Source organism: Peromyscus maniculatus, chromosome 13 (genome assembly GCF_049852395.1).
Source record: "Peromyscus maniculatus bairdii isolate BWxNUB_F1_BW_parent chromosome 13, HU_Pman_BW_mat_3.1, whole genome shotgun sequence".
Lineage (NCBI taxonomy): Eukaryota > Metazoa > Chordata > Mammalia > Rodentia > Cricetidae > Peromyscus > Peromyscus maniculatus.
Genome location: NC_134864.1, coordinates 20,677,583 through 20,691,974, shown reverse-complemented (window position 1 = coordinate 20,691,974; position 14,392 = coordinate 20,677,583). Strand labels below are relative to the sequence as shown.

At 38.2% G+C, this 14,392-nt stretch overlaps 1 protein-coding gene across 2 annotated transcripts in view; it reads left to right on the top strand.

Moving 5' to 3' along the window:
• The window catches only part of Fbxl17 (F-box and leucine rich repeat protein 17), a 456,752-nt gene that overhangs the window by 163,945 nt on the left and 278,415 nt on the right, over positions 1 to 14,392 (top strand). For both annotated transcript variants that reach the window (XM_076549746.1, XM_006996260.4), the window contains one exon: positions 2,910 to 3,040. In XM_076549746.1, coding sequence (XP_076405861.1) covers positions 2,910 to 3,040 — 131 coding nt within the window. The remainder of the gene's footprint in view (positions 1 to 2,909; positions 3,041 to 14,392) is intronic.

Below are 14,392 nucleotides of genomic sequence, written 5' to 3'. Positions count from 1 at the left end.
AGAGCAAGAGGATTTACTAGGCACTGGAGTCAGAGTCTGCTTCCTGTACCTGTTCAGTTTCCAAGTGTGCTCTGACTGAGATTTAGGGGCCGGATCCTCTCCGTTATCCATAGTTTCTCATAAACCATCACTGTGCTACTTGTCTTGAAAGATGATAAGCAGTCTATTTAAGAAAGCACTGTGACTTGAAGTTTTGCCCCTTGGCATTACTGTCCTCTCTGGTTTTATTGTGATCTTCTGAGGTCCGCTTGTCATCAAGGTAGTGGCACTCACCACAGCCTTGCCCTTTCCTCCCAGTCTGTTGCTGCAGGCTCCTTTAATTTCCATTTACCACGTGGAGAGACATCAGGTACTGGGAGGGGTGCAAACACTGCAGGATAGAGTGTGAGCCCTTTGGATTTTTTACTGAACTTCAACTGAATTAATTTATAGATTCTGGAATTTATCTTGTTATTTATATTGTATTTTATAGGTTTTTTTTTTCCTTTTTAGTTCCCTTAGGGGCTTGAAAACATTTAGTTTGTTTTGTTTATTGTCCAGCAGTGTAATCTGCAGAAAGGTAAGGGTTGGGGATCAAAGAGTTAGAACTTTGGAGGTGAAACAGGTCCCCTGTGGGCTCTGTGCATGGTGTGCTGGTTACTATGGTTACAGTGAGGCGTCCCTAGAAGAAAGGGACACTGGAGAAGCTGGATGGCATTTGACTGGCCAGCGGCCTGAGATGTTTAGACTGCCTAAAGGATTTTTTGTTGTTCTTGTTTTGGCGTTGTTTTGTTTGTCAGACAGGATCTCAGTGTGCAGGCCTGGCTGGTCTCACAGAGCTTGCCTGCTTCTGCCTCTCCAGTGCAGGGATTAAAGGCGTGCACCATCATACTTGGCCCAGCAGAAGTTTTGTTTTTAGTAAGTATGAATCTATTCTCTCGCAGTGTGCTCCTGGTAGTGAGGCCCTCAGCCTCTGCCGACCAGATGAGGAACTGTCAGAAATCCCTTCGTTCCTGCTCTTGCCTTCTCTCTGGAGTTTTGGTGTTCCTGGGTCTGGTGCTGCACTGGATTCAACATCATTGAGCATCTGACCTGACAGGTAGATTGCAGAGAGGCTTCTTAAGAGCGTTTCTCTAGAGAGGAGACATCATGGCCCTTAGAAGGAACCCATGCAGAAACTTCATGCCTCTGGAATAAGCCTGTGGTGTCCCTTTCTCTCTTTCTCTTTTCTCCCCACAATCATGCAGCACACTTCAGAGAGCAGAGAGCCATGGTGTATCAACTCTGTGTAGCTTCTCCCTTGTGATCTGAGAAACAAAGGGAGTTTGGGAGCTGCCTGGCTGAGTCCTCCCCAACTCCGTCATGACTCTTCATTCTCTAGAACTGTGGCCAATACAGTAGCCATGAACTGCACACAGATGTAAAATCAAAATGTAAATGAATTGAAGATCTAGCCTCAGCACCCTGGTCGCCTTTGAATTGCTCAGCAGTTGCCCATGCATTACCATGGATTTTCATGTCTGCTTCTGGGGGATTTAAGCTGAGCTGACTTAGGTGAGACTTTTCTGCTCTGAGGCCTTTGGCAATTGGGTCAGACCTACAGTTCTGCTTCCTATAGGGATAACCTTCCCCAAAGAGGGATTTGATGGTGGTCTAGAGAAGACAAACTAGTCCTCGGAGAGCTCCTTCAAGTTGCTGTAAATGCTGTGTCCCAGTTTCTAAGTTCTGTTGTGACAAATGTTCACGTACTTAGCTCCAACTGCACAAGTGTATTATCTCACTGTTGTCTGAATAAGATGTCTGTCTGTCTGGGTCATTCTCGGCACATCAGGGTGTGGACAGCTTGTGTTTCTTTGTGAAAGTTCAAGGGCAGAGTCAAGTCCTTTAGGGCTGTCGGTTTTCATCCTTCCTTCCTCCTGGCTGTCAGCCCAGAGCTGTGGCTGTTCCCAGAATCGAGTCTCTCACAGGCTGCGGCTCCTGGCCCCCTCTCTCTGTTTCCACTGTTTGGGCAAGGCAGGTTGGCTCGCTGTCATGATTCAGATGGCTGGTGTAGCTTCCATCACATCTCTAACTAGCCAGAGAAGATGCTCCACTTAGAGGGTGTTCATCGGTTAAATTGTACCTGTTGAATCATCTGGTATGATTTCTCCATCTCAGGACCAGTCATTTAATCACATCTGCCTTATAGGGTGGCATGTTAAGACACACACACACACACACACACACACACACACACACACACACACACACACACACACACACTTCTAGATTAATTCTTTTGTCTGTTACTAAGCAAAAGTTACTTATTTGGAAATATACCTTACTTGAGGGTAATCAACATCCTGCCACTTTTATGTAAATGTTACTAATTTGCCTTTGGAGACTATACATCAGGGAAAACCAGGAATTATCAAAAAGGAATGAGAGAAATGAAGAAATAGGGTTGGAGTGGTACAGTAAACACGTGCCTCTGATAGTCCCAATCTGGGGAGTACTCATCTCTGAATTGATTATGTGTGTTTCATAGATGAACATGAGAGAGCTGGTACAGAAGGGATGTTTTAGTTTCGAAGATAAACATCTGAAATTGAGCCCTGTATGAACTTACCAGCTGTAGGTACTTTCTGCAATGTGTTCCGCAGCTTTTCTACCTTACATAACAGGTTGCTACTTCTTTATTTTAGTGGTGCTTCAGTAAAATCTTTTTTATGTTTTGCCCATTCATATATTCATCATAGATTCCAATGCTTATTTAAAATTTTTTCTGTAAAATACTTTGATATTTAATTTAAAGGCTAGCTATCTCATGTACATTAATTCTTGTACGGTGGTGCTACTCCTAATGTAAGGTAAATGATAGTATAATTTTTGAGAATTAACTTGGCACTTAATTTTTTTTTTTTTGTCTTTCATTTTCTTTATGTCATTAGCTAAGAAATCTTTCCAGCTTGGACCTCCGTCATATCACTGAACTGGATAATGAAACTGTGATGGAAATCGTCAAGAGGTGCAAAAATCTTAGCTCTCTGAACCTCTGTCTGAACTGGATCATAAACGACAGGTAACTATCGTAGCGTCTTTAGACACGTGTGTGTCCAGAGGAAAGCCTGGCAGATACAGATTACCACTGTAATAAGACATGGCAGCATCAGGAAAGCTGCATGCAGCTGCCTCCCAATGGCTCTCCTGCAGTTTGCAGAAGGATCTAGATGCATACTTTGATGCATCACTGCTTACAACTGCAGCAGGGTTTCATGTGCTGCAGCACTGGTGTTTGGTTGAGCAGCTGCAGCAGTGTTAATTTGTTCCTTGTTACTCATGAAGCATATATAGTTTGTCTTTTTAAGGATTTGAGAGTTTTATGGCTGATTGTTATGGTTTTCCTTATCAATGATTCTGAGGAGTTACCTCAAACATTTTGCATTTATACCTTTCCTTGATGATGATTTCATCATTTTTATAGCTTATATTTCTTTTTCTTTCTTTCTTTCTTTCTTTCTTTCTTTCTTTCTTTCTTTCTTTCTTTCTTTCTTTCTTTCTTTCTTTCTTTCTTTCTTTCTTTCTTTCTTTCTTTCCTTCTTTCTTTCTTTCCTCCTTCCTTCCTTCCTTCCTTCCTTCCTTCCTTCCTTCCTTCCTTCCTTCCTTCCTTCCTTCCTTCCTTCCTTCCTTCCTTCCTTCCTTCCTTCCTTCCTTCCTTTCTTTCTTTTTTTTTTGAGACAGGTTTTCTCTGTAACAGCCTTGGCTGTTCTGGAACTTGCTTTGTGGTCTGGACTGGCCTTGAACTCACAGAGATCCCTCTGCTTCCCAAGTGCTGGGTTTAAAGGCATGTGTCACCACTGCCCGGCTTACAACTTACATTTCTTATAAATGTAAGTTGTTTTTAAATAGAATCATGTGATTAGGAATTTAATACATAATATACAATGTGTTAAAAGAGAGATCTTTTCTTTTAAATAACCATATGCCTATTTTTCTCTGAAATATCACATTGATAAAAGTATACCTCTTGCAAGTATACTTTGATGATACAGACAAATGCATGATGGTCCCATCATTGCCAAAGAGGCAGGTGTTTGAGTACAGGCATGAGACTAGAGCCTGGCCCTCCACCCGTTAGAATATGTGTTTTTTTTGTTTGTTTGTTTTGTTTTTGTTTTTTCTTTCTGTTATTCAAGACAGGGTTTCTTTGTGTAGCAAGATAGGCCATTACAGAGAATTTGCTTTCAAAATAAAACATACTGTTCCATATAAAATTACCGACTATTTAGATAGAAATATTTTACAAGTAGGAGAAATAGTATTGTTTAATCTAACAGTGATTTAAACTTCAGACTCCCTTGGGGTTGGTTTTTGTTATTCTTTTGGCTCTTTGTTCTTTACTCTTTGGGGGCCCGCCACCCAGGTCCCAAATAATTACACAGAGTCTTATTATTACTTATAAATGCCCAGCCTTAGCTTGGCTTATGTCTAGCCAGCTTTTCTTAACTTAAATTATCCTGTCTACTCTTTGCCTCTGGGCTTTTACATTTCTCTATGTCTTTCCTTCTTACTCCGTGGCTTGCTGCGTAGCTGGGTGGCTGGCCCCTGGAGTCCTCTCCTCCTCTTTTTGGCTCCTAGATCTTCTTCCAGATTTCTCCTCCTATTTATTCTCTCTGCCTGGCAGCCCCGCCTATCCTTTCTCCTGCCTTGCTATTGGCCATTCAGCTCTTTATTAGACCATTAGATGTTTTAGACCAGCAAAGTAACACAGCTTCACAGATTTAAACAAATGTAACATAAAGGAATGCAGCACATCTTTGCATCATTAAACAAATGGTCCACATCATAAATAAATGTAACACATCTTAAAATAATATTCTACGACACTCCCCATCCTCCTGTTTTTTGCAATTTCTTTTTATACTTAAAAAAGTGATATATGTTCCATTTTTCCAATTTTAACAAGTTATAGTAACCAATTTTAGATTGCTTTAAATTTTTCTTTTAAGTTATATGATAGTCTTCATGTGATTCTTAGTAAAATTTTTGTAGTAATTTTTGTATCATTTGTTTAAAATTTAAAAATTTTTACTGATACATAAAAGTTACAACTGAATTTATTTATTGGGTCTCATGTAAAGCTTCAGTGCATATTTAACTGATACAGTGTTTAAATAAGGCTAAGCAAATTTGTCTCCTGAAGCATGTATCCATTTGTTATTTTAAAAAAAGGCAAAACTCCAACAAACTCTGTTCTTCTTGTCATTTAAAAATATACAGTACAACATTGCTCTCTATTGTTAGTGTCTTGAGCGTTGGACTCTTGTGTAATTGATGGCTAGCTACCATGGTTCTCTCAATTTCCAGAAGGCCAGTTCTTGCATATCCCTCTAATGGTGGAGAGCAGGCAGCACTTGGCTTTCTGGCTTGGCTTACTTCACTTAACATGATGTCCAGTTCTGTTCATGTTGTCACATGACAGGATCTCAAAGGCACAGTGAGGTGCATTCCTGTTCCCTCTCTATGAAAGGTCACTAACCTGTCTCATGATGCTGGTTAAGCAGTCTGTCACTGACCTATATCCCCAGCCCTTTTTGGGGAGAATATGGCAGGGAGTGGGAAAGGGAGTGATCAATATATTGTTGTAAAAATGTAATGTCTTAAAAGCCTAAAGATTTTTATCCACTCATGAGTTGATGGATACAGAGATTGTTTCCTTTCTTGAATATAACAAATGTGCTGAACACAGATGTCCTTTCATTTCCTGGTTACATTCACTGGAGCCTCTGGTAGCCCCGTTTTCAAGTTTGTCAGTAGTGTCTACACTGCTTGTCCTAATTTTTATGCTCACACTTTACTATCCATGCACAGAGGTCCCGTGTTTTCTGTAATTTTGCCAGCAATTATCTTTTCATTTTCTTTTTTCTTAGTAGCCCTTCTTGCTAAGTGGGTAACATAGGGAGTTACTTTGTTTCCCACTGGACAAGAACTCCTAAATTCTGCCTGCTGCTAAGATTACAGGCATAGCTCATGATTTGTCTAGCTCTCTCTGAGGTTGACAATTAGTGATGCTTAAGATTATCTGCCTTTTGTGTATCTTTTAAAAGGTCTATTGCTTGTTTTTAAAATCAGGCTATTTGGTTTTTGCTGTTGAGTTACATGTATTTGGGTTATTTTCCTGTTGTGACATGACAGGTTCTAAGTGTTTTCTCCGATGTGTGAATTTCTTTCCCTCTGATGTTCCCTTTGCTGTGTGGAGTCCTTCAGTTTGATGGAATCTTCTTGGTCTGCCTTTGCTTTGTTCCCTGCACTTTCCAGGTCTGCCCAAATACTTCCTAGTGTGACATCACAAAGCCCCTTTCTGTTTTCTTACTGCTGTGTTGTTACTGGGTTATTTTCTTTCTCTTACAGCTTTATTGAGTCAAATTTCTTTCGAAAAACTTACTGATTTTTTTTTTTAATTTCATTTAAAAATCTAATGGACTGTTAAAGAATTAGAATCAAAATTTTTGAAATGTATTTATTGTTTCTGGCAATATTTCCTTTACAAAGTAAGCCAAATATTTAAAGAAAATTGAATGATATCAAGTTAAAAGTTAGTGTCTCCATTATCAATATTCTAATTTACAGATAATTAAATGACAGCATTTTAATAGCTTTTCATATCAAGTAATACAATAAAAGATATAAACATTTGTGTTTCTATCTGCTTAATATTTAGAGACGTTTCTTAGCAGTATACTGAATTAAAAGAGGGAGAAGTCATTCTGCAGCAATGTGACTACATTCCACAGTTTTCTGTACACATGACCTAGGTGTCATATATAACAAGAGAATTAGTAATCAGACAATGCTGTAACTGGTAGAAATGATATGAAATGTGGGAATGGTGTATGAGCACTTTGCATAGGTTCCCTCAGGGATCTTAATCTTCAGGCTCTTCAAACACGTACTTAGCCCAAACTGGGGGACTTAGGATGGGAAGTGAACAGCCTTTTCTTCCTTTGTTGGGCTTGTGGATGCAACTTCCTGCTCCCTATCACTTTCCTTTGTACTTATCTGTAATGGTTATTTAGTGTTTGATTCTAAATATAATAAGTACCATGGAGATTGATTTCTAAGGAATGAAAGTGTATTTTTATGTTTTTAATGGAAAAGTTTGGATTAATTGAGAAAACATGCATTTTAATGAGCCAAGCAGTAGAGTTATGAAGATCAGACTCTTTTAGTTTTAATTACACTACTTGCACTTATCCTGTGTACTATAATAGAAGTTTCAGACATTAAAACCCACTTTGCAGTATCATCTAAATTACTCATCTCATTGTTCTTGCCATACCGTATTACTAAGCTAAGTAATATTTGTAATTATATTGGTATAAATCTAGGACTTCCCATCAGACTTAATTATGATTTCAGCACTTAGCCAGATGGGTTAGTAACCTTTCACAGAGAGAGCACTGGAAAGCAGTAATGCAGTTAGCCTATCAATTAGCTTCTGTGTTACATTTGTTCATTATGACTATCCTTCAGTAAGTCGGGAAGCAGTGCTGAGTACTTGGTACTATGTCTTAGAACGTGGGGCACTGAGTCCATGCTGCTGTAAGGGCCATCCATCTCTTTAAGTGACATAAGACTTAACGTTAATAATGAGCTTGCTAAGGATAGAGCGGAGGAATGCAACTTTTATTACACAGGTGATTGATAGGTATTTCACACACATTCTCATTTAAGCCTTTCAACATCTTTTGTTCAGGGAAAAGTCAAATTATTCCTATTAAATTTAGGTCATTTGTTTGATTTTTTTTTTTAAGATGAATGTGTTTTCTATAATTGCTACTGTGAAAACTGAGTGAGGACAAACAAGAAAATGTTAATGAATGATCAGTCAATTTTCTAGTTCATAGATGGAATTAATCTACTGTTAATATATGGAAAATTCTTAGATTTGTGTTTTTGGTAAGAAGTCATTATTTTCTTTGGTCTAGAACAGTGGCTCTCAAAGTGAAGGTTGTGACCCCTCTGGGGTCACATAGCAGGTATCCTACATATCAGATGGTCCTGCATGTCAGATGTTTACAGTTCATAACAGTAGTAAAATTGCAGTTATGAAGTAACAACCAAATAATTTCATGGTTGGGGGTCACCACAGCATGAACAACTGTATTAAAGAGCTGCAGCATTGGGAAGGTTGAGAACGGTGATCTAGAACTTTTAGATATCATTTAATGTATTTATATATGAAAAACTCTCCTACTTTTACGAGGCTGGGACTATAAAGTGCTGGCTTAATAAACTTCAGCGCCCCCAGTTTCTCTACATTTAAAGTTCTTGTCTGTGAACCTTTTTTTAAAAAAGCTAAACATTTAAAACTGTGTGGTGATGACAGGCTCTTCTCATTCAAGTCCTGCCGCTGACTCCAACCCCACCTCTACAGGCTTGAAATTGATCTGTGTGACTAAGACGTGCTGTTCTCCTCCTTTGTTTCCTAAAAGCACTGTTTGCATTGAAAGAATTGCACAGCTTGGTATTTCCTTGGATTCAGAAGGATGGCCGCGTAGTTATTTGACATTTATCATTGCTTTAAATACAAATACAATGCAAGTGTCATATGAAAAGAGACTATAGATACTTGTAGCTGTGATGTAAATTAAACATCTGGTTATTATGTCTTCTCTTTTCTTTCTGACTCCAAGCTTATTGAAATATTTATCTGTATTTCATATAAATCTTTTGTTATTTTATGTTCAATTTGGTCTTTAGAGTTTTGTGTAACTCATGCAGAATTCAAAAGCTGCACATTTAGGTATAAAAGGGTGATATATAAAATTGAATGGTTCTGAGCTTTTTTGTGGCAATATGATTATAAGAGTTCTTTGTTTTTTTATCAATAAGAATTAAAAGAAATTGCCTTGATTTAAATATTTAAATTCCCTGTCAAAAATGTAGTTTTTCTGTTTTAAATTTTTAACAGTGGGAAAACTGAAGAAAAAAAAAAAAAGGTTAGTTTTGTTCCTGTGATCTGTATTTTCATTAGCAAATGACCCTTTGGTTTTCAGCCCATTGTGTTGCTCATGAAAACAGTGTAAAGTAATAATGTGAGAGAAATGAATGATTTTCTAGCAGCTAATGTTACAAGGCACAGCAAAAGCCAGGCTCTACCCTTGGGATTAGAGTACTCTCCATTGAATAGCGAGTAATGAAAAGAGGTTTATTTAGTGTATGGTTTTCGAGGTCAAAAATCCAGTGTAGAATGGCTCACGTGCTTGACTTTGGGTAAGGTTCTTCAGATGGAAGCCTAAAAATGGCACGAAGAGATCACATGGTGAGACAGGAAGTCAGAGAAAGATTGGAGGCCAGGCAAGAACTACTATGATCCTTTAAGAGTCTCTGTCTCTTAAAGGGGCCACTGATTCAACACAGGCACACAGAGAACTCAGTTGCTAACATGGATGACACTCTCGGTCTTATCCAGATCTCAGCAGTGGTTGTTGAAGCAAACTATCATTGCTGTAATTTGTTGGATTAGTCTTTTATTTCCAAAAATGGCTTTACTCTAAAATACGGAGATTGTTAAATCTTTTCTCTTATGTCTACTTTCTTTCAGGTATACAGTAAGGCTTTTGTTTTGTTTTTCTTTCTTTCTTTTTTGTTTGTTTGTTTTGTTTTTTTTGAGACAGGGTTTTTCTATGTAGTTTTGGTGCCTGTCCTGGAACTTGCTTTGTAGACTAGGCTGGCCTTGAACTCACAGAGCTCTGCCTACCTCTGCCTCCCGAGTGCTGGGATTAAAGGGGTGCACTACTACCGCTGGGCTTGTTTTCCTTTTTTAATTAAGATAATTTACACGAAAATTCTGAACTCAAGTCTTGTAAAAGCTTTGGATTAGCCTATCTTTTTTGTCAACAGTATTTTCACGAGAATGAGCTACTTGTTGTCTTGGGGTGTTGGCCAGTTTCTCCTCCTACAGACACGATCCATATTTTTATTTTTCTCTCATGCAGCATAGAAACTGAATTCTTCTCCATTAAAATATAGAGTATTGGGGCCAAAGGGATGGTTCAGTGGTTCAGCACATTTCTTGCTCTTCTAGAGGAACTGAGTTTGGTTCCCTGTAATTCCAGCTTCAGAGAATCCAGTGTCCTTTGGGCATCTGCATGAAGGTAACATATATTCCCATAGACAGAGACACACATACACTCAAAAATATATATTTAACTGTAAAGATTCTTGTTTCATACATTAAATCAAATAGTTCTTTGCAAGTTGAGTTTAATAAAGACATTAACAGATAATGTAGTTTTAATTATTTTTACCTGATATAGTTCTTTCTTGTTATTGCTGTCTTTTCTGACATCAGGACTTTGCCCAACAGGTGGAAGTTACAGAGGAAGATACAATCAGCTCTGATAGATAAAGCTTTTGTTTTCCCTAGCAGACTTCCAATAATGAAAGCAAGCGGGCCTCCTGTAAAACAATTTATTGAATTGTTAGCACAGATCAGCTAGTTTTCTAAACTCTGTCCAGCTTCAAAGCTGTGAGTTATGCATTTATCTTGTCATTTATTTATTTATCTGTCTATTTATTTATTTATTTATTTGTTTATTTATTTATTTATTTATTTAGGTGCCATTGTCTAATGTGTTCTGGGCATGCGCTCTGCCACTGAGCTACATCTTTTATTTACAGTCATTTTAGGTGCTTTTTTTTTTTTTTTTAAAGAGAATTCATAGGCATTGCTTAATTTTGATTCATGATTCCTTTGTTTTGTAGTGTTAAGAGGAATCCTAACTCTCCTTTTTCTCTTTTCTCTGTCTCTTTATTCTCCTACAGAAAAAAACAAATCCTTTTGCAGTGCTTTTGGGTCTATGTGAGTTCAGATTGTAGATTGGCAGATGCCACACCACACCCACCTCTCAGTGAGCCTGACAGCACCCCAGCTCATGTGAAACTCAATGAGGTTTTAGAGAAAGATTTTTCTAACTCCCTTGATCATCTCTGCATGTTTATTCTGTTTCTTCTTTCAAATTTCCGTTGATTCAATAAAAAGCAGTGATATTTAGAATTAAAGTTCAGAGAGGATTTGAGCAGGTGTTGGTGATATAAAATATTTGCTGAGTGTCCATTGTGTTTTATTTCTAAGAATTGTTTTGTGAACATATGCTATATATTGTATTTATAAGTGCTCAAGGACTGAGTGGGTAATCTACTATCTTCCAGTGAATGTCATGTCACAGTGGACTTAGACCTTTATTTCATTTCAATCCCCTAATATTACTTAATTCTCATAGAGACTGAGATTTAAAGGTTGCCCAAGGGGACAAACCTAGCCATTAAATCCAGCAGCATAGTTGAATTTGAGCTTGAGGATATTTTACTTTCTATTAATGTTAGGTGTTTTGGAGGAGTGGATGCTTTTCAGCTTGGAATATTGCGAAGTTGTGGCAATTTTTTTCTCTACCAGCCCAGAAACTCAGAAATCAGAAGGAGATAAAAATACACTGTTGGTGTGTTTAGTGCCATCGCCTGTAGTGCTAGTGTCTTGGGAAGATGAGCCCAAGAGTCTACCACCAGCCTAGGAAGCAGCCAGCCCCATCTCGTAGGAAACTAGTTAGTGATGCTAACCGCTGAGGCATCCCCATGGTAGTGTTTGTGCTAGTCCTGTTCCTCTGCTAGGATGTGGAGGAGTTTGGATGCTAGGGTGTCTTACTTTTCTGTCGCTATGACAGAACACCACGACAAAGGCAACTTTAAGGGCTCCTGGTTCCAGACAGTAGTAGAGTCCATAGAGTCCATGACCATCCTGTGTAACAATTGGGGGTGAATGTACCCATGCAAGCAAGTACAGAGATGTTTGATGGTTTTCTCAATTGCTTCTTCATTTATTTTTTTGAGATGGGGGACTATCACTGAACTTTAGCTTACCATTTTTGCTAGATAGCCTAGCCATGATCCCCTGGGATTCACCTGAGTCCCATTCTCAGCACCTGGGGCACAGACACATGCCATGCCTTGCTTTTAAGACAGTGGTAGGTGGGGATCTAAATTCAGGTCTTAATGTTTTCATGACACGGATCTATCTCCCTATTCCAAGAAGGGTAATTGTATATAATCATGTCATGAATGTTTCTGAATGTGCTATTGTTATGCAGTTTCTTGTTTTATGTTTTCAAGCTATAGAAGGATGACTAAATATACAAAGTAGGCATTTAGCTTGTGAAATTTACTTTTGTTAGGGGGAGTATTTGCTGGGTATTGAACCCATGCCTTTACTCACAATAAACATGCACTCTGTCATTGACCACTGCACTATTACCCAGTCTAATTTGTGGTATAAAAATGTTTTCCATGTTAAGAAATCAGTTTATGATCATATCATGGGAAAGAGTAGGAATGATACATTTTAAATGATGATAATGCAGTACCATAAGCCTGTGATTTGGTGGTTTCCTATCTCATGCCTGTTTTTAAATTGCTAACAATGTAGAAAACCTTGATTTATTCATGAAAGTGATAGTTTATTGGATGCTCAGATGAATTTCTCTACATTTCCCACCCCCATATCTCCTAGGAAGGGTCTTATTCTTAGTCACTCAAACTTGAAATAGCAATTAAAATAACTCACTGTTGTCAAAATCTAAAGTGTCTGATAAATGAAGCCCAGTAAATAGTGAAAATATGGGAAAGGTGATTAAATCTGACAATTTCCCTGTAAAAGACTTGAGATGATAAATATCTCCTGTGATTAGTTATTAATTTAGTGCAGGGGATTTTCCTTCAGCCTAAAATGTTTTATGAACAGTGGCATAAAGAAATACTTTGGAAGATAGGTACACACATGTTTAACCAGAGAGGAAATTGCTGTAACTTGATTGGTAATAATTAAAAATGGCAGACCTGACAATGCACGCGCCTGGGCTATTTTCTGTGTGACAGTTCTTTCAGAAATGAAGAAAGGGAGGTGTTTCCTGAAGACATGAAAATGACAGAACACTTCGGCTTGAACCTTTTTCTGCGGGAAAATGGAAAGGTTTCATACATACCGTTCCTCAGCTGATGAAATATTTTATTTAAGACAGTATGAACTTAGTCTTCAGATACTGAAGCTCAAGAGAAAAAGAGCAAACTCATTACATTAGCCGTTGCAGTTGTAGTGGTACTAATCATTTCTCTTAAAACCAGTGCAAATGCTTTTGTAGTCAAGACAAGATGGAGTGAACCGAGAAACACTACACCACACTGGTGTGCATCCGGATGCAGGGAGCATCCCTGCTGCTGGCCTTGAGTGTGGGGCTGTGTGCTTTTGGTTTATGAATCTCTCTCCATGTGAGGAAGTCCTGGCTTCTTCATTTTTGAGCCTCTAACTTCGTCTCCTGCCACCTTTAAATTGTACACTTTTCAGAGAAGTTCTTTAATCCATGTGTGTTAAGAGAATTAGGAATATTGATTTTATTTTAGGTTGAATAAATGTACTTTCAAATTTGGCTCAAAGTTGGGAAACAATCAGGCAGTTGGCTCCACTGCCCTCTTCCTTCCCGACTTACTTACTTCTGAATAAAATACATTGATACTTAAGTGATTTAATGTTATTGTCTAAATTCAGATTGAGCTTTATGTATTGCATACTGATATTTGAAAGTCAGAATCTCTCTCTTTTATTAAAAAAGAAGTTTTAGTGCTCAGTTATTGTGGATTGCCTTTTTTTTTCAATTTGGGGATATTTTTATGTGAAGAACCATCAACTCACTTGTATTTTGGCCTATGGTGATAGCCAGAATTAGCTGAGAAAAGGGCAAGAAAGGTAGCTCCAGTGTCCCTCTGCTTCCTGGTGAGAACAGTATGGCTGTATGAGGGGGAAATCAGGCATTTGCTCTTGCACTCTTGTGCCGCTCTTCCATGCATATTTAATATTTGGTTAATTGCTAACATGTATCTAAACATACTGATTAAGGCCAGGCTCACATTTCAGCAGTTATCATCAGAACATCAGGCTGTGAAAACAGTGGCAGAATTGTCAAGGCCACCAAGCATGCCTGCTGCACAGCACATCAGCAGAGCAATTAATTTAGGCTAATTGCTTTTCTGTTTGTTCAAGGTGCACTTTGGAACTGTCTTTTGAGATCCCAGCATATAAGAAAAGTAAGTGAGATAATTTAAAAATGTTAGACTAGTTACCGTTCCTTAAAAAAATGGTAACTATGTAGTTTATCTACCAGACTGTAAGACTTAGGAGGTTATTTTAAACATGGACACAGTTTTTATCATCATCTGAGAAGTAGATCACCTGTTCCTGGACTGACCCTGAATAATCACCTAGAATTGTCTAATTTCTGGAAATCATGCCAAACACTCTGGAAGAAAAATAACAGGTGACTCGGTTAGTGGCATTTCCTCTAGATGAGCATTATTTGGCCTCTTATAACATAATAAAAACACT